General features: G+C 41.6%; 1 protein-coding gene across 4 annotated transcripts in view; it reads right to left on the bottom strand.

Annotated features, from left to right (window-relative positions):
* Positions 1 to 808: 808 nt before the first annotated feature.
* LOC107549572 (nuclear receptor subfamily 2 group C member 2-like) overlaps positions 809 to 23,427 on the bottom strand; it is a 26,894-nt gene continuing 4,275 nt past the window's right edge. The window contains exons 2-15 of one of the 4 annotated variants that reach the window (XM_016230715.1): positions 15,518 to 15,603; positions 15,070 to 15,171; positions 14,787 to 14,984; positions 13,300 to 13,405; positions 7,747 to 7,926; positions 7,118 to 7,265; positions 6,773 to 6,860; positions 6,217 to 6,332; positions 5,634 to 5,808; positions 3,383 to 3,504; positions 3,158 to 3,297; positions 2,692 to 2,832; positions 2,504 to 2,609; positions 809 to 1,898 (exon numbers count right to left, since the gene is read on the bottom strand). In XM_016230715.1, the coding sequence (XP_016086201.1) occupies positions 1,724 to 1,898; positions 2,504 to 2,609; positions 2,692 to 2,832; positions 3,158 to 3,297; positions 3,383 to 3,504; positions 5,634 to 5,808; positions 6,217 to 6,332; positions 6,773 to 6,860; positions 7,118 to 7,265; positions 7,747 to 7,926; positions 13,300 to 13,405; positions 14,787 to 14,984; positions 15,070 to 15,171; positions 15,518 to 15,541 (1,821 nt within the window). In that variant the 5' untranslated portion in view covers positions 15,542 to 15,603 and the 3' untranslated portion in view covers positions 809 to 1,723. The remainder of the gene's footprint in view (positions 1,899 to 2,503; positions 2,610 to 2,691; positions 2,833 to 3,157; positions 3,298 to 3,382; positions 3,505 to 5,633; positions 5,809 to 6,216; positions 6,333 to 6,772; positions 6,861 to 7,117; positions 7,266 to 7,746; positions 7,927 to 13,299; positions 13,406 to 14,786; positions 14,985 to 15,069; positions 15,172 to 15,517; positions 15,604 to 23,427) is intronic. The other 3 variants (XM_016230716.1, XM_016230713.1, XM_016230714.1) reach the window with 3 other exon arrangements.

Consider the following 23,427-nt stretch of genomic DNA (forward strand, 5'->3'; position numbering starts at 1 on the left):
ATATTTACTTTTTTTTTCTTCTAATTTTAAACCCAAATAAATACAGCCTATGTAAATATTTGTTTTGGGGGGGGGGGGGGGGGGGGGGGAGTTACATTTCAGGTGTCCGGTCACTTTTGACCGTGAAGACCATGAGTGTGACTCCCAAATGAGGAGCGCACAATTTGTGTTCATTGATCAGAAGAAAGAAATTCATACAGGTTTGGATTAAATTGGATTAACTGAGTAAATGATGACAGAATTTTCATTTTTGGGTGAACTATCAATAAAAAAAAAAGTTATTAGCCACAAAAGAAAAAAAAAAGTCTGCATGCAATGGCATTCATTACATGACACGTTCAAGCAAAAGGTTTCACAAAAATGTCTAATTATGTAAACGAGTAAAGATGTCGCATCATTTGTTTGCATATGCCCTTTTGATAGTTTCTTATCTAATACAATACAATTCGTAAATTTTAAGTGTGGTTTAAGTGTCTGTATTTGACATTAAACAGTGCGGCGCCATCAGCTGATCACTGGATGGGTCCGAGTGACTGTCACTCACCTCAAACGCCGGCTGGGATCGGACGGGTAAACAGAGTTCCTCTCGTGCACATGGGCAAGAGTTGGACCACACTTGCACGGTCAAAGTTAGCACGAAGAGAGATAGAGTAATCCACATGTTGATGCTAAAACATATAATAAAACACTGTAATGAAGAACATAACTTCTGTCTACAAATCAACAAGACAGAAACAATACTTACTAACATGTGACCCCACTGAAATAAAAGGAATAGATGAGAAACACACATGAAACTGAGTCTTACAATTAGGACAAAATGACACATTAGAAACTAACTTAAAAACTATCTGTGCACATATCTGCAATTAGCTAATTAGTAATCTAAGTGCATTAAACCATCACAATTGTGGATATATTACATCTGAAAATGACACCTTTTGTACATTGCAGCAGCAGTCAAATGCTATAAAGATACAGATCAAATACTTTCTATATATCATTTAATAAGAGATGCTTTTTTTAAAAACCAAGCAAATCAGATTATCTACATTTGTATGAACTATAGAGTTAGACTCAATGAAATAAATACATGAGTTTGAAGGTAAAATATGATACTGAGGAGAAGGAGGCTGATTGTCATGACGACAGAAGTGACAGTACAAAGTACACGATCTGTGGGACACAGAAAATTTGCTTTCTACTCAACTGCTTTATCAATGAGAAAAATGAATGAGTAGAGATTCAGGGATCCAGAGATTCAGAAGAAAACTGCCTTGATATCAACTGCTACATTCAATCAAGAACCACATCTTCCTTTGGAAAAGATCATTGCTCATAGGTAATAAAAAAAATTATTAGGAGAATTTGGGGCTGTAAAAATTTTATCTTGGATTGTTTCCATTGGAATCATCATGAAGTGCTCAAGTGTTTTTAAATAAGGGTTTTAAAAAAAGAAAGGCCTTTGTTTAATTTTCGAGGCAAATGTCCTGTCATTGGAACTGAAAGTCCCATAATGCATCTCTCTGTAAACTACAACACAATATTTCTAGGGTAACGGTCACATACTGAAAGGCTTTCACTGTTGCAGCTCCTCTTGAGGTAGAGCTTGTTGGTCAGTTCAATATATTGTGATATATTTGAGTCACCGTGAAGGCAAGGGATGATGGGACTTGCATGAATTCAGTCTCAAGGTCAAAATGAAATGACAGTCAGAGTGCGATCACACAGAGGGGCCTGTGATTTGGCTGTTGTAGTCTGCAGTCTCCATTTTAAGGATATATGGGATGATACTGTCGATCGGTACATTTCCAATAAGGCCGGTAAAAAACAGCTCTTCAGTTATACTGGAACTCATCAACCGCAACGCTGGTAAACGCAACAGGATTCGGGCCAGCCTGCAACATCAATGAGCAATTAATGAAAGGACATTAGCAAATCAGCCAATTAACACCTAAACGCAATATAACCACAGTTCTGTGAACAGCAAATAAGGCATGTTGTCAGTAACCACAGAAGAAGAAGAAAAAAATACTTAGGGCCAGAGAATTTAAAAGCAGTTAAGTTTACAGTTTTCTTATACTTTATCTGAGAATATACAACTTCTGGTTGTTCGTTACAAGTGTAATTCTTGTGGGAGAGTTTTGCGTCATGGAAACAATACTTTACGGACACTTGTGTCCAAGGAGGTCAAGAATACCAGCAGCAAGCAATTCGTTAGCATTCCCATTCATCTCAACGGTAGTTTCTTGGATGGCACAGGACCTGAAAGTTATTAAAGCCATAGATGCAAAACAGTGTGAACTGCATATTTTAAAATGCAGTTGCTTAATTGCTTGCTGTTTGCATTCTAAATTCCCACCAGAAGGACACTGCAAACATGTTTTTCCTGAAACCTGTTGTGTAAAAAATGATTGTGTTAACTGACACAGCATGCCACAAATGCTGTTGATCGAGACTATGATGCATTTCACCCAGAGTATTACTTTAATATGGAACAGACCTGTAGGTGTCATCGGGATAAGTCTTTTGCACATAGTCCTGGAGTTCCATCTGCGCTTTTTCCTGGAACTTTTCAATTTGACTACAGCTGCTCAAACCTGGATGATCTTGTGAATAAATGAATCAGTTGTGAGTTTACTTCTGTTTTACTACAACTTTTTTGTTGTGTAAAGCTGTTGGCATGTGTACCTGGACTGAACAAGACAATGGCTTTTAGGTAGGCATATTCATATCCGTCTGTCTGCAGCTTTGCCATGCTGTTGCAGAACTCCTGCAGCTTCCATATGTGCTCCATGACTAGTTTAATGCGTTCACTCGATAGCTTGTCTACTGAGAGGAGATCAGTTGTTAGTTAATTAAAGACTAATGACAACACTACAGTTGCATCAGAGGTTATTTGTTCTAGCAATGCTTCCAACATCAACAATTTTTGATATTGGAGAATTGGAGATGTTTTCATCATTACAATTTTTAAAAAATTATCTTTATAAAGAAATCCTTAAATTTAGCAGTTTGAAGGTTCCTACTGTCGCTTTGTCTTTTTTGGATGCAGACTCTGTGTAACTGTTTTATTGTATAATATCTCTAGTCTCCAGCAGAAAGTACATTCTGTAAACATTGTGGATGTCAGACTTGATGTTTAGCTGTGCCATACCGTCCTGGATACTGGACTGCAGATGATTGACGATGGCAGCGAGGATGGTGGACAGACTCATGATCTGAGCGCACTGTGCCAGACCCAGAATAAACAACTCATTCCAGTACGCTCGCACCAGAGCTGTGTTACATTCCTGCCTACACATACAGAGACAGAAACTGACATACTCTAGAGAGATAGCATGCAGAAGTACAGAAAGAAACCCCACAACAGAGATCTCACCCGAGAGCAAGGAAGGCTGGAATAGAGCGCGCCCAGTGCATGGAGAGGAAGAGCAGGCGTGATGCAGACTCACAGATATAATGCACATTCAGATACTCGGGCATTGGGCTTGGCATCGTCAACTACAGAGAGAAAATAATCACACACTTAAGACTCTCTTCTATTATTTAGAATAGTAAAACTATTAAACTATTATTAGTAAAAATACAAAAAAAATGTATTTTATCTTTACAAACTCTTAACTTTTGTCTAATTACTGATATCAACAGCTGCAATTAAGCAACATTATATTTTCACACATGCTATATCAAGTCATGTTTATTTATACTGTGCTTTATACAATACAAATTATTTTGAAGCAGCTTCAAAGAGTGTTGCAATATTTTTCAATTAGGAAACAATACCTAGTTATAATTACAAATATAGATTTGTAACTCTACAAATAACAGTGTAATTTATTCATCTCAATTCACTTATTTTGATCACATTGATCACAGCAATAAATTACATTTTAAAATATATTCAAATAGAAAAGTTATTTTAAATAGTTTTTACTGTATTTGTGATCAAATAAATGCAGCCTTTGTAAGCAGAAGAGACTTCTTTCAACAACATTATAAATCTTAATTATTCTAAGCTTTTGACCCCCACTGTACATTAAAACTCAAACTCAAATGGCTTTCACAACCCATTTTGTGACATTTCAGAGTTAACTGTAATTTAATGAGATAAAACCATGTAGGGCAATACTTGATATAATCCATCAGGAATTTAATGGATGGTGAAAAGTGGGTCAGCCTGGAAAATGAGTGAGATCTGAATGTAAATTTGCAGTGGATTGTGGAAGTACGGTGGAAAAAAAGTGCAAAACAAATCACAATTCTGAAAACAAAATAACAAATTACAAACGCAAATGCAAGTCTAAAAAACTAAATAACAATTCAGAAAACATTCAAACAAGTCAGAAAACACAATGACAAATTCGAAAACAAAATAAGTCAGAAAACACAATGACAAATCAGACAAACCGGAAGAGGTAGGTATAGTATGAGACAGCGCCATTGGTTTGGGATTACTCACCGCTGACTGGACGACATATCTGTCAATCAGCGTATACAGAGAAGAACCAGCCGAAGAACAGCAGAGTCTGTGGCTGTAAAACATCAGTTCCAGTGGTGCAGATGGATAACTGCGTGTCGTTGGCTTTTTGACGCGATCGACCCGGGTTCAATCCCGCCTTTTGCCAAACTTTTTTTTCCACCCATTTCAAATCTCGTATTAGCAATGGATTATATTTACACTAAGTGAAAATAGCAGTATTTTTAGCAATATGCTATTTACACTAAGTGCAAATACCTATTTACACTATGTTAAAATAGCAGGATTTCTACTATCAAGTATACTACTTGTTGCAAATAGTGGCAATTATAGTAGTACATTATAAAACAGTATGCAATAATAAGGTATCGAGTGTAAATTATAATTTTAATTATTAAATGGATGCCACCTTATTGGTACAATAAAGCCCTCCCTACACCTACCCGATACTTTATTATCAACTTTTTGATAAATGTAAATATACACTCCGTATTTTTTATTCCATAGGAAGGGCAATTCATACAATACATTTAAACTGAGCTACTTTAATACCATCTCCGAACTTTCTACCACGACTCTGCTATTCTTCGGCTGGTTCTTCCTGTATACGTTGATTGACAGATGTCTCGTCCAGTCAGCGATGAGTAATCCCAAACCAATGGCGCTGTCTCATACTATACCTACCTCTTCCGATTTGTATGATTTGTCGTTGTGTTTTCTGACTTGTTATAATGTTTTCTGATTTGTTGTTGTGCTGTCTGAATTGTTATTTTGTTTTTTAGACTTGCATTTGCGTTTGTAATATGTTATTTTGTTTTCAGAATTGTGATTTGTTTTGCACTTCACGGCCACCGTATGGAAGATTACTTCTGTCTTAAATGCTACCGTCACCCACTTTTGAGGAGACATTTAGACCAGAATGTGGATTCACCCTCAAGAGCACCACCACATGGACCAATGTAACACTTCTTTATCCACATTTTTTGTTGTTGTTATTACTGCTTGTTGTTGTAACTTTATTACATTAATGCTAATCGATAATAAATAACAGCACGTCTACTCTACAACAGCAGCATAAAATATTTTTTCTTTTTCTTTTATTTCATGTTGACTTCAAAGCTTTTGCAAGAGTATAAGAATGTCATGTACACACCTTAAAGCTGATGTGTGTGTCAGTAAGCAGAGGTCCCTCGACTTCTATGAGTGGTGAGATTTGATCCCTGCTGATCACCTGTATTGTAGCTCCACCCACCCCATCCACCTCTGACAAGCTCTGGCCCTCCACCACCTCACTGGGGTTCAGAGCTTTAGCTAGCGCGTCAAAGGCACTGCAACACCAAAGACATCACACTCAGAAACAATTACAAAAAATTATCAAGTTTTTTTTATTTTTTTTTACCTTGTTTTGATGGTAGTTTAAAACCAGCTCTTTGAAATTTACTTAACCATATGTCATTCCAAATCTGTACCACTTTCTGTACAATGTTCAGACTTCATGACTTGTGTGCCATATTCCACATCTTTAGGAGCCATACATCAGGTTTGTTTGATTCAAACTAAGATGTTGTCATCTTCTTTTGTTTTATGGTCAAAACAACCCCTTCCACAGAAGAAAGAAGTCACATGGGTTTGGAATGGAGTAATTTTCTTTTTAATTACTTATTCCTATAACTAATACCATAATCTCTTTACACTGTGAAAAACATACACAACTATTGTCTGCATTAATAACACACCGTGTGATTTCACTGGGTGACTCCTCCAGCTCTCCGTTACTAACCGGATCGTTCAGATTGGCTAATGATGAAACCACATTAGCCAGAGTCCCCAGATCACCTTGTCCTGACTCCGCCTGATGAACAAATAACATCTTCATATATATTTTAAAGTGGGAAATAAAACTAACACCTACAGCTTTTTCTGAATGTTTATAATATGTATAATTATTATTGAAAAAATACTCAATTTAACAGCAACAAATACCAAAACATTTTGGATCCGGGACTCCCAACCGTTTAACTGTCCGTTCAACCCCTCTGATCTAAATTATTATTCTTGAATAACCCCTTGAGATTTCATTTAATGTTTAATCTTTCAATAAATATGACAACAACAAAAAAATTTATGACAACTTTTTGTAAATGAAATCAGAGTATAATTTGGTATTTTGGCAATCACAATCTAAAAACACCCAAGGTCATTACAAACTCCGGCTTGGGAAACCCTGGACTGCACAAAACACAAAAGAAAAAAAAACTGACAGACACAGAAAAGTTATGTAGATGTTTTTACTTTGTCTGTTGCTAATAGTAATGTGCCATCAGCTTGTATTAAAGGTTGTTGGATATTGACAAGCATTCCAGAGTCCAACAGTCTGGACCTGCACAGAGGATTAAATCATGATACAAATATTTAAATTAATTCATTTAGCAGACGCTTGAAGAAATAAATAGTAAAATAAAATAAAGCTACAGTAAATGAATACCCTGTATTGAATTAACTACACTAAATCCCTGACTCTAATTTGAATTATATTAATGTGAGCTCTTTTTTTTTTTTTTTTTACTAGACCTCTGGTTTAAGCTAGTTGCATGCATCATGTAGAGCATGCAGATGCTTTGTGAATGTGAGTCTCACCGTGAGGCGTCTTTCTCAGAGATGAAGGTCGGTGTTGCGATGAGGGGACTCCGCAGGTCTTTCCTGATGTAGATTTTCTCTGTGGATGCTGCACAGTTGGCAGGTTTTTCTCTAGGAAGATCAATGGGTTTCCTCTCACTCTGTACAGCTATGTGAGTAATACAAAATGCATAAATACTGTCAGAAGCTTCAACCTTCCAAATTTTCACTGTGCAATTATGAAACATTTAAAGGGGCCACAACGCTGCATAGTATCATAGTCAGTTACGACAGTGTATGGCTCTCGTGTAATTGGTAACATGGGCCAGTTCTGAAAGAGGTTTACAGATCCTCCAGCTGAGCTCCAGCCAAGTACCAGCACTGTTTCATTGGCCACGGGGTGTTAATGAGTTCAGATGAGGTTATATGCTCTCAGAAGAACAGACGCAGGTATACACTCTCACAAAGAAACGGTACAAAGCTGTCACTGTGGCAGTACACTAAGGTACAAAAGCTAAAAAGGTACATCTTTGTATTAGTACCTAAAGTGTACATTTAAGTTAAAAAGGTACTGCCCTAGTGACAGTTTTGTACCTTTTTTGTCAAGGTATGACCATGTGGTCAGAGTTTTTGTTTATTTATTTACTCACACTCCATCTTCATGCCCATCTCCAAGCACTTCCTGAGACGACAGAACTGGCAACGGTTGCGATGGTGTTTGTTCACCACACAGTCCTGGTTACTGCGGCAGCTGTATGTCAGACTCTTGCGCACACTTCGCTTGAAGAACCCCTTACAACCTTCACAGCTGACCGCCCCATAATGCCTCCCTTCAAATACACAAACCCGCACATAGTACTGTATATTTAGAAATAAAAATAACACAGTGTAAACAAAAATATCCAATGTCATAAACATAATACAATGACCAACTCACATGTAACAACTATACTTTTTTAGTTATAGTCAAATCAATCTGTAAAGTAGAAGATCCAGGTAAATAGGGGCGCTGTTGCGTGTCGAGCATGTTGGTTGTGTTTTCAACTGCTCTCAGAGAAGGCAGCAGATTTATTCACTTATTCAACTTTGGTACAACTTTTTTTCTCTCTCGTTAAATGATTTAAGACTAGCTTCAAAGGCTCAGAGTAGATTTTCTAACGCTCTTTGTACTTGTCCCAGCCACCCTCCTTTTGTTTCTGAGCGGCTTACTTAAAGGAATAGTTCACCCAAAAATAAAAATTTGAAAATGTACACACCTTCAGGACATGTGAAGCAGTAAATCTCCATCACGTGCGTGCTTTCACATTGAGCAGCATTAACTACACAGAGCCGTTGTTCACTGACGAGCTGCGCAAAACCGCGTTCATATTCGCGCAATTTTTTGCGCAGCTCGTCAGTGAACAACGCACGCACGCACGTGATTGAGATTTACCGCTGATTACAGAACCGGCTTTCTGACAAGATGTGCATTAAATATCGCATGTGATTTATCGTGCAGCCCTACTTGATGGATTTGTTTCTTAAAAACACAGCTTTTGTCTTCACCAGACGTTAATTGATGGACTGGAGTGGTGTGGATTACTTGTGGATTATTGTGATGTTTTTATCAGCTGTTTGGACTCTCGTTCTGACGGCACCCATTCACTGCAGAGCATCCATTGCTGAGACACTTATGCAATGCTACATTTCTCCAAATCTGTTCCGATCAAGAAATAAATTCTTGAGGCAGGGGTGTAAATTTCGTCTAACAGTTGGGGGGGACAATAAACATAAAATCTCTCAAGAGCAATTTTTGAAGGGGACACAAATAATACAGCTAAAATTGTACTTCTGGGATATGTATACACAGAGGAAAGCCTTACTGCTATTAGTGCAGCAGGGAGACCGTGCCAAATTTAACCCGATCTCATGAAAGTGCGTATAAATAGTATGCCAAATGCGTATTTTCATGAGACCGGGCTCGCCAAATTAGACAACGACAAGCTGTTGTGGTCGCGTCACCACAGCGCTCGTGTCCGTTGTATCCGTCACAGTGTTGCCAAGTCCGCGGTTTTCCCGTGGAACTGGGATACTTTATCACTGTTGCTGCGGGTTGTTTTTCATGTCAGCGGGTTGAAGCAACCCCAATAACGTGTATTTTAGCCCCCGGAACGCAAGTTTTACTGGGGGACCCCTCGAAACACGGTTAGTTTGGGCTAGTTTTGGGTAGTAATTGGGAGGGTTTTGTTGTAAAAAGAAAAACCTGGCAACCCTTTCCATCAAGCAGGTAACGTTATTATTGCTAGCATAGCGACTCATTGAAAAATAAGTTGGCATCATCTGTATTAAAGAGAAAATAATCACTTCATCCGACGTTTAAGTGAATAAAATAGCCTTGACAGCCTTGGCGTTCCACAACTATTGACTTTGTTCTTTCTCTCTGGACTTGTGTGTGTGTAGCCTATGGATGGGGAGTCGACTCCAAAAGAGTCGATTCCTCGACTCTGAATAGCCCTAGAGTCGGATTCGACTCCAGCACACGACTCTTGGTGTCGACTCCGAAATCACTGATGTCTTCATTGATTCTTAAATCCCTATAGTGCATGCATGGCAGTTGAGTGCTGTATTATATCAGCAAAGAGTGAACGAAATTAAGGGAGGATCCCTTAGACTTGCATTCTCAGACACTTGCACTTCCGCTAGCGACGTCACTTGCGGTCTTTATTTTTTATTTTGTTCTATTTTTTATTACTTTTTGTTTGAATCTCTCAACATTTTACAACAGTAGCCAGGTGGTGAAGACAAGAAGAAAGGAACTTTGCCAATGAAAGTGTTGCCAATGAAGACAAGAAGCTGTGGTGGTGATTAAACGATTAAAACCAAATTAGTACTATAACGTACAGGGTCCTGCAAGAAAAAGACAAGACCCACAAACTTGTGACCAGAACAGCAGAATATGAACGCAATGCACAAAGTCTCTCGTTAAGCGTTTTCCTCCTGTAGAAAAACATGAACACTTAACATTGCTTAATGTATTAAGATGCTATTAAAATATCAAATTAAATATAGAAATATAGATACTAAAAGAGCTTATTAGCGGATCCGCCACACAAGGGCAGTGAGCTATGCGCTTACTAAGACAAAATGCTCACTCGAGCATGAGTTTCGCTCTTCTCCATTCGTGGTCCGCCTCCACTGGAGACAGCCCCGCCCTCCCGTTTTCTCCTCTCTCAGTGAGCCTCGGAGAGAGAAACAGCGGAGTCAGGGAATAAGCAATCGGTCTGACTGATCTCATGCCGGCACTGTGCCTTCGTGCTCTCTCTCCACTGCACTCAGATCCACCGCAGAAGGGCAGTGAGGTACGCGCTTACTAAGACAGAATGCTCACTCGAGCACGAGTCTCGCTTTTCTCCACTCCGCGGACCGCCTTTCACTATACAGCCCCGCTCTCATGTTTCTCCTCTCTCAGCAAGCCTCGGAGAGAGAAACGACGAAGCCTGGGAACTAAGCAACCGGGTCTGAGCGATGGTGTTCCATCTCATGCGTGGCGTCACGGACGCCTGCATATCAGGGTGAGTCAGGCCTGTGTATCGGCCCTGACCCCCTGGAAGAACTCCTGCTGGATGGAACAGGGCGTGGCCATGGGGATGGTTCACAGAAGGACAGTTGTCACGACAGACGCCTCCAACTCAGGTTGCGGCCACTGGTCGAAGGCAGAAAAAGGCTTCCACATTAACTGCCTGGAAATGTTAGCAGTATGTCGAGCCTGTCAGTTCTTCCTGCCAGTCCTGAAAGGGCACCATGTGCTAATCCGATGGGACAACATGTCGGTTGTGTCCTACATAAATCGCCAGGGAGGCCTCTCTTCAAAGCGCCTCTTGACATAGTGGAGCGCTTCTTAGAGTGGGCTCAACTAACCTGCGCTCGCTAAAGGCAGCGCATATACCGGACAAATTGAACCAGGGAGAGGACATGTTATCAGGGAGCAATGTCCCCTCAGGGGAGTGGACCCTCCATCCGCAAATGGTTCAGAAAATCTGGGAGATCTTTGGCGAGGCCGATGTAGACTTCCATCTCATGCGTGGCGTCACGGACGCCTGCATATCAGGGTGAGTCAGGCCTGTGTATCGGCCCTGACCCCCTGGAAGAACTCCTGCTGGATGGAACAGGGCGTGGTCATGGGGATGGTTCGCAGAAGGACAGTTGTCACGACAGACGCCTCCAACTCAGGTTGCGGCCACTGGTCGAAGGCAGAAAAAGGCTTCCACATTAACTGCCTGGAAATGTTAGCAGTATGTCGAGCCTGTCAGTTCTTCCTGCCAGTCCTGAAAGGGCACCATGTGCTAATCCGATGGGACAACATGTCGGTTGTGTCCTACATAAATCGCCAGGGAGGCCTCTCTTCAAAGCGCCTCTTGACATAGTGGAGCGCTTCTTAGAGTGGGCTCAACTAACCTGCGCTCGCTAAAGGCAGCGCATATACCGGACAAATTGAACCAGGGAGAGGACATGTTATCAGGGAGCAATGTCCCCTCAGGGGAGTGGACCCTCCATCCGCAAATGGTTCAGAAAATCTGGGAGATCTTTGGCGAGGCCGATGTAGACCTCTTCGCCTCAGAAGACAACTCTCACTGCCAAATTTATTTCTCAAAGACCAGGGACGCGTTGGCCCACGATTGGCCCAACCTCCTTCTCTATGCTTTCCCCCCGATCGCTCTGATCCCACAGGTAATCAGGTGAGTGAGGGAACAAAAACACAGGGTTCTCCTGGTAGCCCCCCTTTGGATGAACCAGCTGTGGCTATCAGAGCTGACTCAGCTACTGATAGCGGCCCCTTGGCCTGTTCCACTGAGACGGGATCTCCTCTCTCAAGCGAACGGGACATTATGGCATCCTCGGCCCGACCTATGGGCCCTGCACCTCTGGCCACTCGACGGGAGCCTTAGTGCCTCCCAAAGCGATTCTTAAACACAACTTTGGAGGCTAGAGCTCCGTCTACGAGACGTCTCTATGCATTAAAATAGTCTTTTTTCTCCGCCTGGTGTTTAAACCGCGGCAAAGACCCTCTCACTTCCGAATTAGCAGAGGTGCTGTCACTTTTACAAGAGCTGCTGGATAAGGGTCCCTCCCCTTCCATGCTCAAAGTCTATGTGGCGGCTATAGCGGCCTCTCATGTCCCTATGAGGGCCAATCAGTGGACAAAAATAGCGCGGTCATCCGCTTCCTGAAGGGTGCAAGGAGGCTGAATCCACCTCGTCCCCCTACCATCCTTTCATGGGACCTGCCCACTGCCCCCTGCGTAAACGGACATGACAGAGAGCCCATGGCCTTACTGCGCCCAAGTTCTCTGGTATTGTTCACCTGTTAGCTTTCGACCCCTGGGTGTCGAAGTTACGGGTATACTCTGGAACGATTAACCAGGCCGGGTGTGACCTAGAAAGCTCAGCCCGTTTTAGCCTTGGGTTATTGTTGACTTCTCTATAAGCATTGGTTGCTTATGTAAGTTATACCTTAGTCGTTCCACTACATTAGCACGGCGTGACTGGACTGTTCCCATATGCGTCTAGCAAGACGCAGTACGAGTGAATTATCGAAAGGGAACGTACTCAGTTACTAACGTAACCTCGGTTCCCTGAGATATGGGAACGAGTACTGCATTGCTTGCCGTGCTATGTAGCTGCACGACTCGTCGTCGCTTCAGTCAAAGTAAACCTGAGAATCCTGTGGCGAGTGCCCGCTTATATAGCCAGATGCCCCGCCCATTCTGGCAGGCTTTGGCGGGCTTCGTCGCCATAGGCTCGTGCAGCTCCGCTGCCGAGCCATTGGTTCGTTTTTTAAGTTCTGCATGAACCAATGGCCGTGAGTTTCACTGCGTGAATGAATAGGCTTCAGTTCAGGAGAAAAAAAGGCTTTTTTCCCATATGCGTCTAGCAAGACGCAGTACTCGTTCCCGTATCTCAGGGAACTTAAACTGGAAACGGCCAGCCAATTAGATTAGAACTGGCCTGGGCTGTTAAGTACATAACTGAAACCATTGGCACCAATGGTCTTTACAATCTACCTTGGCTAACAATGCTTTTAGGAAATGCAGCCCTGGTGATTTCAGGCATGTTTTGCTATTTCAGCATGCAATACTTAACAGACGGTCTATGGGCAACACATGTCTCTCATATGTAATGCTGCTTTGCATGCACTGGCATTATTCCCATTGAATGCGTTTATACCTGAGGCTTTATCTCCACACACCACGCAGTATTCTATTGGCTGTGCTCGGCTCATGTCTGCCCCTTTACCCAGAAGCCTCTCCACTGAAACTGCATCTGTTACAAACTACCAGAAAAGGCAGAAGGATTAATTACTTGGCATTCAGGGTTAGAATTTTTATAGCACAATTTCATGCCCACAGATCAAACCAGGGCACAGATGATGATGATGCCACGTATAAAAGTAATTATCTAATTCACAGGTAGTATGACAGTATATATAGGCTGCTATAAAATACAGTAAAAATGCATCATCTAATAGAGATTTTACTATATTTTCACATGAAAATTAAACATGGAGTAATACGAAAAAAACATAATGTGACTGTTATTCACTGATGCCAGAATTTTAATTCAATTACGAATAACCGACTTTTGCTTTGTGACCATCAACAAGAAAATAATAAATAAAAATGTAAATTTACTGGACTATCCAACAACAGGCAGTAGCACATGGTTATTTAAAATATAAACCATTTTCACAACAGTTAGTTCTGGTCCACTAATTTGTTTCACCATACAGATATTTAATATAACAACATAGACTTCTTGTGAAAGAAGTAACTGCAACCAGTTTCCCTGTTTTATAAACCAGTGTTTTCTCTCACATGGAGCAAGGTTTCTTAGGATTTTCTTAAGACTTAAGAGTTTCTTAAAAGCAAGGTTTCTCAGAATTACAAGATATAAACTCACAAAACTGAGAAGAAAAGTCAGAATCGTGATATAAACTCAGAATTGCAAGATAAAAAGTCACAATTAGCATTTTGATTTATTTAAATAAAACACTGTGGACCTAAAATTAGAACATAATATTTATCCAATTACTTACTGTTACATGTGGTAGAATCTGTTAATATTCCGGTGTTAATATGCCAGTAAGAAAACATCATCTACTCTCGGAAACGGGAAATGCATACCGCCTGACCAGAATCGGGTATAAAATGTTTCCTGTCTGGGAATGAAAAATTACTAGAATCTGGGATATCAACAGCACAGGCAGTGAAAATCTGCAAATTGCACCCTGGATGTAATAATTCTACTATTTATAATGGATTTTAATGTTTTAAGATTGAAATTCAGGGTCTGGGACAAGAGTACAACAATAAAATCTAAACATAAAAGGCATCTGGAAAGTAGCATAAATAAATGAAGACGGGGTTAAAATAGTTGCCAAAAAGTTACCAAAATGGGTTTCATGTGATCTAAAGCTGAAATCTGTACTTATTATAGTAATTACAATAATTGGGGAATAACTAGGTACTAACCCTGAACCTACCCCTAAACCTAACCTTAACCCATGTAGTTAGTTTATATTTCCCAGTGTCCTAGATAAGCTACACTATAACCACACGTAAGTGCATGTACTGAAAAATAATATACAAAAATCCTCTGAGACACAAATGTGCACATGGTTGAAGAAACACCAATGCATTCATGTGACATCATACCTGAATTCTGCCAGGCACCAGGCTATCAGCAGTGGCAAAGATAAGCTGTTTGGCACTAGTACCCTCAGGTGATGCCAGGAGGACTTTGCCTGCTGAAGAGCCATCAGGTGCTGCCAGGATAAACTGCTGTTTGGGCACAGTGGAGTCCAGTGCCGTCACTATCTGGATTTTTTGACCCGTCTGCTGCTCAGTGACTATCTGAAAAAGAGAAAGAGTTTGAGTGTGTCTGAATGTATCAGTGCACCATCTACAATAAAGCAAGTGTGTGCGCTTGTGTGTGAACCTGTATTCTCTGAGGGGTTGTGACAGAGGGGTCAGTGGAGATGATCTGAATGCGCTGGGGAGATGAGCTCATCACTAATCTGTCTGACGCAGATGAGTGTACCTGCAACACACACACACACGGAGTAAATTCATCTTCATCTGATGGTCAAAGGCAGTGTGTTTTCATAGTAACTAAGTAGTTCACACCCAACAAAACAAAGGAAATTTATTTCATATGCAAAATACATTCATAATGCATATGCATTCCAAAATAAAGGCATTCATATAAGTCAGTCATGGCTAAATTACTGGCATCTGCCAACCACAAATGGCAGGGAGCAAGCGGCACTCATGGTATTTTAATCACAAAATCATTTTCCAAACATTCTCGTTCACTGTTCTTCACTAAAGGAATGATATTCCTAACCTTAAACTGACAGACAAATCCCTGACAGCTGAAAACTCACCTCTTCTGGGAGCACATCACTCATCACTTGCTCACCAATGGATGCTCTGCAGTGAATAGGTGTCGTCAGAATGAGAGTCTAAACAGCTGATAAAAACATCACAATAATCCACAAGTAATCCACATGTCTCCAGGCCATCAATTACAGGGATAGTTCACCCAAAATGTAAAATTAGCCCATTATTATCTCAACCTCAAGCCATCCTAGGCATATATGACTTCCTTCTTTCAGATGAATCCAATCAGAGTTATATTAAAAATTGTCTTTGATCTTCCAAGCTGTTTAATGGCAGTCAGCAGGTGTTGCAGTTCATCAATCCAAAAGAAATGAAATAAAGTGCATCCATCCATAATACAAAGTACCTCACAAGGCTCTGGGGGGTAAACAAAGGCCTCCTGTAGCGAATTGATGCGTTTTTGTAAGAAAAATATCCATATTCAAAACGTAATAATCCCTTTAATCTCGCTTGCGCCAACAGTTGTACACGGAAGCGGCTCCGGGAGCATGACGTATGAGGTCAGCATTGCGCATGCGGCGGTGAGTCTCGTGAAAACCAACGTTGGTTTACAGGAGCAAAGGAAGCAAAGTTTCCTTACTTTAGCAAAGGAAAATCAGTCTCCTCTTGGCTTATATCGAAATCCTCCGACATTCTTCTTTACAAATCATGACCGTTGTTTTGATCTCTCCCCCTCTCTCCCCTTTGTCACTTCTGAGCGGCGCATGCACAAAGCCGACCTCATACGTCATCCGCCCAGAACTGCTTCCGTGTACAACAGTGAGCGCAAGCTAGATTAAATTGATTGTTATGTTTTAAATATGGTTATTTTTCTTACAAAAACACATTGATTCACTACAGGTTGCCTTTGTTCACCCCCCGCAGCCGTGTGAGGTACTTTTTATTATGGATGGATGCGCTTTATTTCACTTCTTTTGGACTGATGAACTGCAACACCCATTGAGTGCCATTAAACAGCTTGAAAGATCAAAGACAATTTTTTATATAACTCCGACTGGAATCGTCTGAAAGAAGAAAGTCATATACACCTAGGATGCATTGAGGGTGAGTAATTCATGGGCTAATTTAAATTTGTGGGTGAACTAACCATCTTGTGAAGTGAAAAGCTGCATGTTTTTAGGAAGCAAATCTATCAAGCTGTTTTTTTAAGGAGGATTCGATGACTTGCAGAACTGAGCTAAAGGCATGGGCTCGGAGGGCCACTGTGGAGCTGGAGTAAGCAAGGACAACAGTGGAGCCAGAGGGAAGGAGGAAGAGCTGAATGGAACAAGCAAGGACAAAGGAACCTGGAGGCTAGGCAGGATCAGTGGATAGGGAGTCCATCATGCCCGACACAGGAGGAAGGACCTCAGGGAGTATGGGCTAGAATTAAATCCAGATCTCTAAAGTCCATTTATTCCCCTTCTGGACGGACATGGCTTCTGGCTCAGATTCGGAGATGAACAAGGTGGTGGGCTCTGGCTGCAGGACAAACCTGGTGGCTGGCTCCGTAGTGGGAGTGGCCTCAAGCTCTGTGGCAGGCATGGGCTCTGGCTATAGGTCCGCGGTTGGCGTGGGGCTGAGCAGATCTTCTTCCTCCTCACCCACAGAGAAGGGGGACCCAACTCAGGAGGAGTGCGTCTTCCACAAAGTCTTTGAATGTCCCCCAAAAACCTTAGATGGGCAGCTGGTCTTTTAGTGAGTCCTTGAGACTGGCTTGAAAATATGCGATCAGTGACCGGTCTTGGTTGTGAGTTAGATGAGCCAGCTGAAGGAGCTCACTGGTGTGGTCCTCAAGGGATCGATCCCCAAGTAAGGAGAAGGTGTCTAACTGCTGATAATTCAGGTCAGTTCTTCTGTAAGGCGTGGTTCAAGCAACACGAAAGAGGCAAAGGACAGGATAATTTCCAGCAGTCAAAACTTTAATTATCAAAACAAAAGCACTCTGAAGCATGAAGTCCATGATATAAGAACAGAAAACACTTCAACTTACAAGTCCTCAAAATATAAACAGACAGTGACACACACATACAAACAACCACTTGCTAACACAGAAATGATTACACACATACTGACACATTCCTCTTTCGACTGCTTCCTTGTTGGTGCATTGCTTGTGTTTGTAGCCTGCTGATCACTCTCCATTTCTCTACCAATACACTAAGTTTTTATTTACTTTCTAGTACAATTTTACAGCATGCATTCACTTTCTAAATGTTTTTTCTCCTCTGAAAATTTCATATCACGATTACAGTGACTGTTAAATTGTGTTGGAAATATTCAAAAAGTGCTGATTGTCATGTGTAGTACTGAGGAGCAAAATGCAGAGTTAGATCAACACATACTTCATTAATATAACGGGGTGAACACCAATCCACAGGACACAGACAATAAAATAGGAGCTGGGTAAGAACAGTGCAGATGGTAGATAGTCTGAGAAAAAAAACAGGGGATTGGAGACAGAGAGTATTCATTATGTATGGTACTAGGACCAGGGTGGAGCAGTACTATCTCTGCCTGCCTTTCAGACATCTCGGCTTTGAAGAAGGAGCCTCATCACCAACTCAAACTTGCGAAGATAAAGCTCCTTGTAATCCATGCAAACCTGCCAGTTGAGCTGACCATGACATCACTGTTCAATACTCATTAGTGGGGTAAACAACACTAATGCCAAACATCACTAAACCTCTCCACAACATTAAACCAAGTCACCTACTTACACACACACACACACACTACACATCACACACTGGTTTCCATATTTTATGGGGACATTCCATAGATGTAATCCCTTTACCCTAACCCTACCCCCAAACCTACCCCTCACACAAAACTTTCTGCTATTTCAAAAAATCCTGTATGATTTATAAGCTTGCGTCCTCATGGGGACCAAAAAATGTACTGGTTTTACTATCCTTGTGGGGACATTTGGTCCTCATAATCTAGGGAATACCAGGTACTGCTATTCAACACTAAAAGACAGTTACAAACCCCTCCCCCGACCAGCATTTGGCAAAGGTGACTACATTAGCATACTGCTGTTACCAGCCTACAGACAATGCCTCAAACTGGAAAAACCGGTTTCTAAAACAGTTCACAAATGGAGTGAAGATACCATCGCCACACTGCAGGACTGCTTTGAATCCACAGACTGGCAGATGTTTCAAGATGCAGCAGGAGACAACATACATGAATACACAGATTCTGTGAAATGCTACATCAACAAATGCAGGATTTTCCCATCCATTAATGTTAAATCATTTCCAAACCAGAAACCATGGGTCAACGGTGAGGTGCGTGCCAGGTTAAGAGCACGAACTGTTGCCTTCAACTCTGGGGATCTAACTCCTTATGGTATGACCTTCACAATGGCGCCGACGCTGATGGCTGCCTCCGTGGCGTCCTCTGCAGTTGTTTTTATGTTTTTGTTAGTTTGTCCTGTCTTTAGTTATATCCCTGCAATCAGTTTCACCAGAGACGAATTGCTGGACATTCGGAAGTACACACCACCCGATATTTCACCGGTTTTCGACTATTCGGATGTTTTGCTGGACATTGTTGTCGGGGGAGCTGTGGCGCTGATCAAGCGCTTCAGGACGCGCAGACGGGGGAAGCGAGCCGGCGCGCTCGTGAAGCTCAGACAGCGCGGATTCAGAACACCGTTGCCTAGCATCCATCTGTAAAACTATCAAATCAGCCAAAAGAGACTTTAGGGCCAGAGTGGAGTCAGAATATCATGGCTCTGACCCCCAACGCATGTGGAGCAGTTTGTGCTATATCACGGACTACAAAGGAAGGAAAAGCAGTGTTGTGTCTTTGTCTGCCTCCTTACCAGACGAGCTCAATACATTCTATGCTCGCTTTGAGACAGGCAACACATTCCCTGCTGTGAAAATACCTGCTGACCTTGACACCTGCCCTTTGGTTCTAAACACACTCGAAGTGAGTAAGGCCTTCAAGAGAGTCAACGGCCGGAAAGCTCCAGGTCCAGATGGCATCCACGGACAAGTTCTGAGGGCCTGCGCTGTCCAGTTAGCAGATGTCTTCACCAACATCTTCAACCTCTCCTTGGGACTAACAGTGATCCCCACATGCTTCAAGCAAACCACTAGGGATGCACCGATATGAAAATTTTGGCCGATACCGATAACAGAAAAAATGAGCCGATATGGGCCGATACCGATATGGTGGCCGATATATCGTGCATCCCTACAAACCACCATCATCCCTGTTCCCAAAAAAACAACTGTCTCCTGCCTGAATGACTACCGCCCTGTAGCACTGACATCAGTCTTCATGAAGTGCTTCGAACGTCTAGTCAAATCCCACATCTGCTCCTCTCTACCTGACACCCTGGACCCATTCCAATTTGCTTACCGCTCAAACAGATCCACTGATGACGCCATTGCAATGGCCATACACTCTGCCCTGGAACACTTGGAGGGAAGAGACACCTATGTGCGGATGCTGTTTGTTGATTACAACTCTGCATTTAACACCATCATTCCTACCAAACTTATAGCCAAACTGAAAGATCTGGGTCTTAACAGTCATTTATGTAACTGGGTTCTGGACTATCTGACTGGCAGACCCCAGGTGGTTAAAATTGGCAACCACACATCCTCCTCACTCACTCTCAGCACTGGTGCCCCACAGGGATGCGTACTCAGTCCTCTCTTGTACTCCCTGTTCACTTACGACTGCTCTGCTAAGCATAGCTCCAACATCATCCTCAAATTTGCTGACGATACTACTATCCTAGGACTCATCACTAACGGTGATGAGACATCCTACAGAGATGAGGTTAACGCACTCACAGCATGGTGTGCTGAAAACAATCTCTCTCTAAACGTCAGCAAGACCAAGGAGATGATTGTGGACTACAGGAGTCACAGAGAGAGGGTCACGTTCCCATTCACATCAATGGAGAGAAAGTAGAGACAGTTAAGAGCTACAAGTTCCTTGGCATTCACATCTCTGAGGATTTTTCCTGGAGCCTACACTCAGAGACCATAGTGAGAACAGCCCGTCAGCGTCTCTACTTCCTGCGGAGGCTGAAGAGGTTTGACATCTCCTCTATCATCATGTCAAATTTCTACCGTTGCACTATAGAGAGCATTCTGACCGGCTGCATCACTGTATGGTACGGCAACTGTTCTTCTTTCGACCGCAAAGCTCTTCAGAGAGTGGTGAGAACAGCAGACCCCATCATTGGACATAAACTCCCAGCCTTACAGGACATATATCAAACTCGCTGCTTGAGAAAGGCCCGCAGCATCATCAAGGACCGCACTCACCCTGCTCATCACCTGTTTGCCACACTGCCATCTGGCAGATGCTTACGATCCATTCGATCACGGACAACCAGACTGAAGAACAGCTTCTATCTTCAAACCATCAGACTGCTTAACAGCCAGCTATCCTTCATCTAAAACCAGAATACATGCTGCTCTTAAGTTTATTATTTATTGTACTTGCACTGCCACTTTAATTTTTCTTCATGTAGCTCTGCGACACTCTACAATGACATTTTGGACACTGCTCTACCCCCAATATTCTTATATCAGTACCTCAGGACTACTTAAAACTCTTAACACCATCTACCCTTATTGTATCTGTTACTGCCACTTATTTGTATTTAATGCTCTGTCTGTGTTATTGTTCTGCCTATGGTCACTGAAGTCACTCAATATCTCAGTGCCCTCCACGTACACCTATATCTGTATGTTTTTTAGTATGGTCCTGTTATTGTCACTGTATGTCTGAGCCTCGTCACAAGCATTTCAATGCCCAGTTTTCCCCAGTATTAACTATGCAAATGATAAATAAATGCCTCTTGACTACACACACACACACACACAATTGTCCTTCTCTCCACATATTACCTCTGCTCTAGCTTGTTTCCTAGTCTAGCTTTGTAATAAACCTGACATTATACAATATGAATATTGTTGGCTCTGTGATGAACTGCTTATGTTCCTTTATATTAAAGGGGTCATATGATGCGATTTCAATTTTTCCTTTCTCTTTGGAGTGTTACAAGCTCTTGGTGCATAAAGAAGATATTTAAAGTTGCAAAGACTAAAGTCTCAAATCCAAAGAGATATTCTTTATAAAATGTAAGAGTCAACCACGCCTACCTAAAACGGCTCGTTCTAACACGCCACATGTCTACGTCTCTGTGTGGGAAGATTTGCATAACGCCACCCAAATGTTCACGCAAAGAAAGAAGGCGTAACTTTTATTCTTATGTATTGTTAGTATTGTTGTTGCCGCCGCCGCCATGTCGTGAAGGTGCTGTGTGCTTCGTTGTGAAAGCGAAACTACTTTGTTTGGCCTTCCAAAAAAGGATGATATCGCTTCGTCATGCCTGGAGCTGATCTGTGCTGGTCGCTGAGGAAATACTTCAACTTCGCGCTGTTGATCGCCAGATCGGCTTTCACCGTGGACGAAGCGGAGTCCAGCCCGGGGTCGTCACAATATGGTAAGGGATGTAACATTTCCGTCACACGCTTGAGGAATTCGGCCAATCACAACGCACTGGATAGCTGGCCAATCAGAGCACACCTCGCTTTTTCAGACCGATGAGCTTTGTAAAAATTGACAGAAGGCGTTTCGGAAAGGCGGGGCATAGAGGAGAAACAATAATGTACAGTATGTGGAAAATAATGTGTTTTTTGAACCTTAAACTGCATAAACACATTTCATTACACCAAATACACAAAATAATGTTCTTTTTAGCAGCATCATATGACCCCTTTAAGTCCAATTAGATAAAATCATCTACTAAATGCCTTAATGAAGTGTATTGTAGCTACCACGTCATCAAGCACCATCAAAGACCATCTCAATTTAGAAAGATCCTTGGAAGGCAGCGTATGATTCAAATCCTTCATTAGGAGTATTTTGAAGGATGCATGAAATGTATCCTTCACGTCTTCCAATCACTCACAATCCTTTGCACACATTCCAAAAGAACTGGTGGAAAATGAATTGGCAGTGAACTTGTCCAATTACATTATGTAATGCAGGATGGCAATGTGTTTTTTATTTGTTTTGTTGTAAATGAATCACATAATGGTAAACTGCCAATGAGCTAAACCACTGGGAGACAGATAGTTGTCATTCACTGTATCACATTAATAGAAAGTCAGTTAATAGGAAGATTTTTAAAGTATTTTCACAAATTTTAGTATTTAAAACTTAGTATTCAGGGCTCTACAGTGCGACCATTTCAGTCGCATTTGCGACTGGAAGCTAATGCGTGCGACTATGAAATAATATTTAGGAGCACCTGTGCGACTGACCCGATCAGCATATTTGTGTTTGCGCTGAGGGAGCTTCAAAGGTTCTAATATACTTACGTGTTTCTGCAGCGTTGAGTAATGTATCACAGTGTTGACGGGGTGTAACTAAGATATTCATTGTGCAGTGTAGAGAGCTTCGTCGATTATAATGGAGTTTTGTGAGATCGGGATAAACTAAGATGAGTGACAGCTTTTAATGATTATTAAGGGAGTTTGCAAATGTGATATTGATTTAATACAACAGTTCATTAAACAAGAATTTAATATTAAGTGACTCAGTTTTCCCCAGTATTAACTATGCAAATGATAAATAAATGCCTCTTGACTACACACACACACACACACAATTGTCCTTCTCTCCACATATTACCTCTGCTCTAGCTTGTTTCCTAGTCTAGCTTTGTAATAAACCTGACATTATACAATATGAATATTGTTGGCTCTGTGATGAACTGCTTATGTTCCTTTATATTAAAGGGGTCATATGATGCGATTTCAATTTTTCCTTTCTCTTTGGAGTGTTACAAGCTCTTGGTGCATAAAGAAGATATTTAAAGTTGCAAAGACTAAAGTCTCAAATCCAAAGAGATATTCTTTATAAAATGTAA

Source organism: Sinocyclocheilus grahami, unplaced genomic scaffold, assembly GCF_001515645.1.
Source record: "Sinocyclocheilus grahami isolate Dianchi unplaced genomic scaffold, SAMN03320097.WGS_v1.1 scaffold375.1, whole genome shotgun sequence".
In the NCBI taxonomy this organism is placed as follows: domain Eukaryota; kingdom Metazoa; phylum Chordata; class Actinopteri; order Cypriniformes; family Cyprinidae; genus Sinocyclocheilus; species Sinocyclocheilus grahami.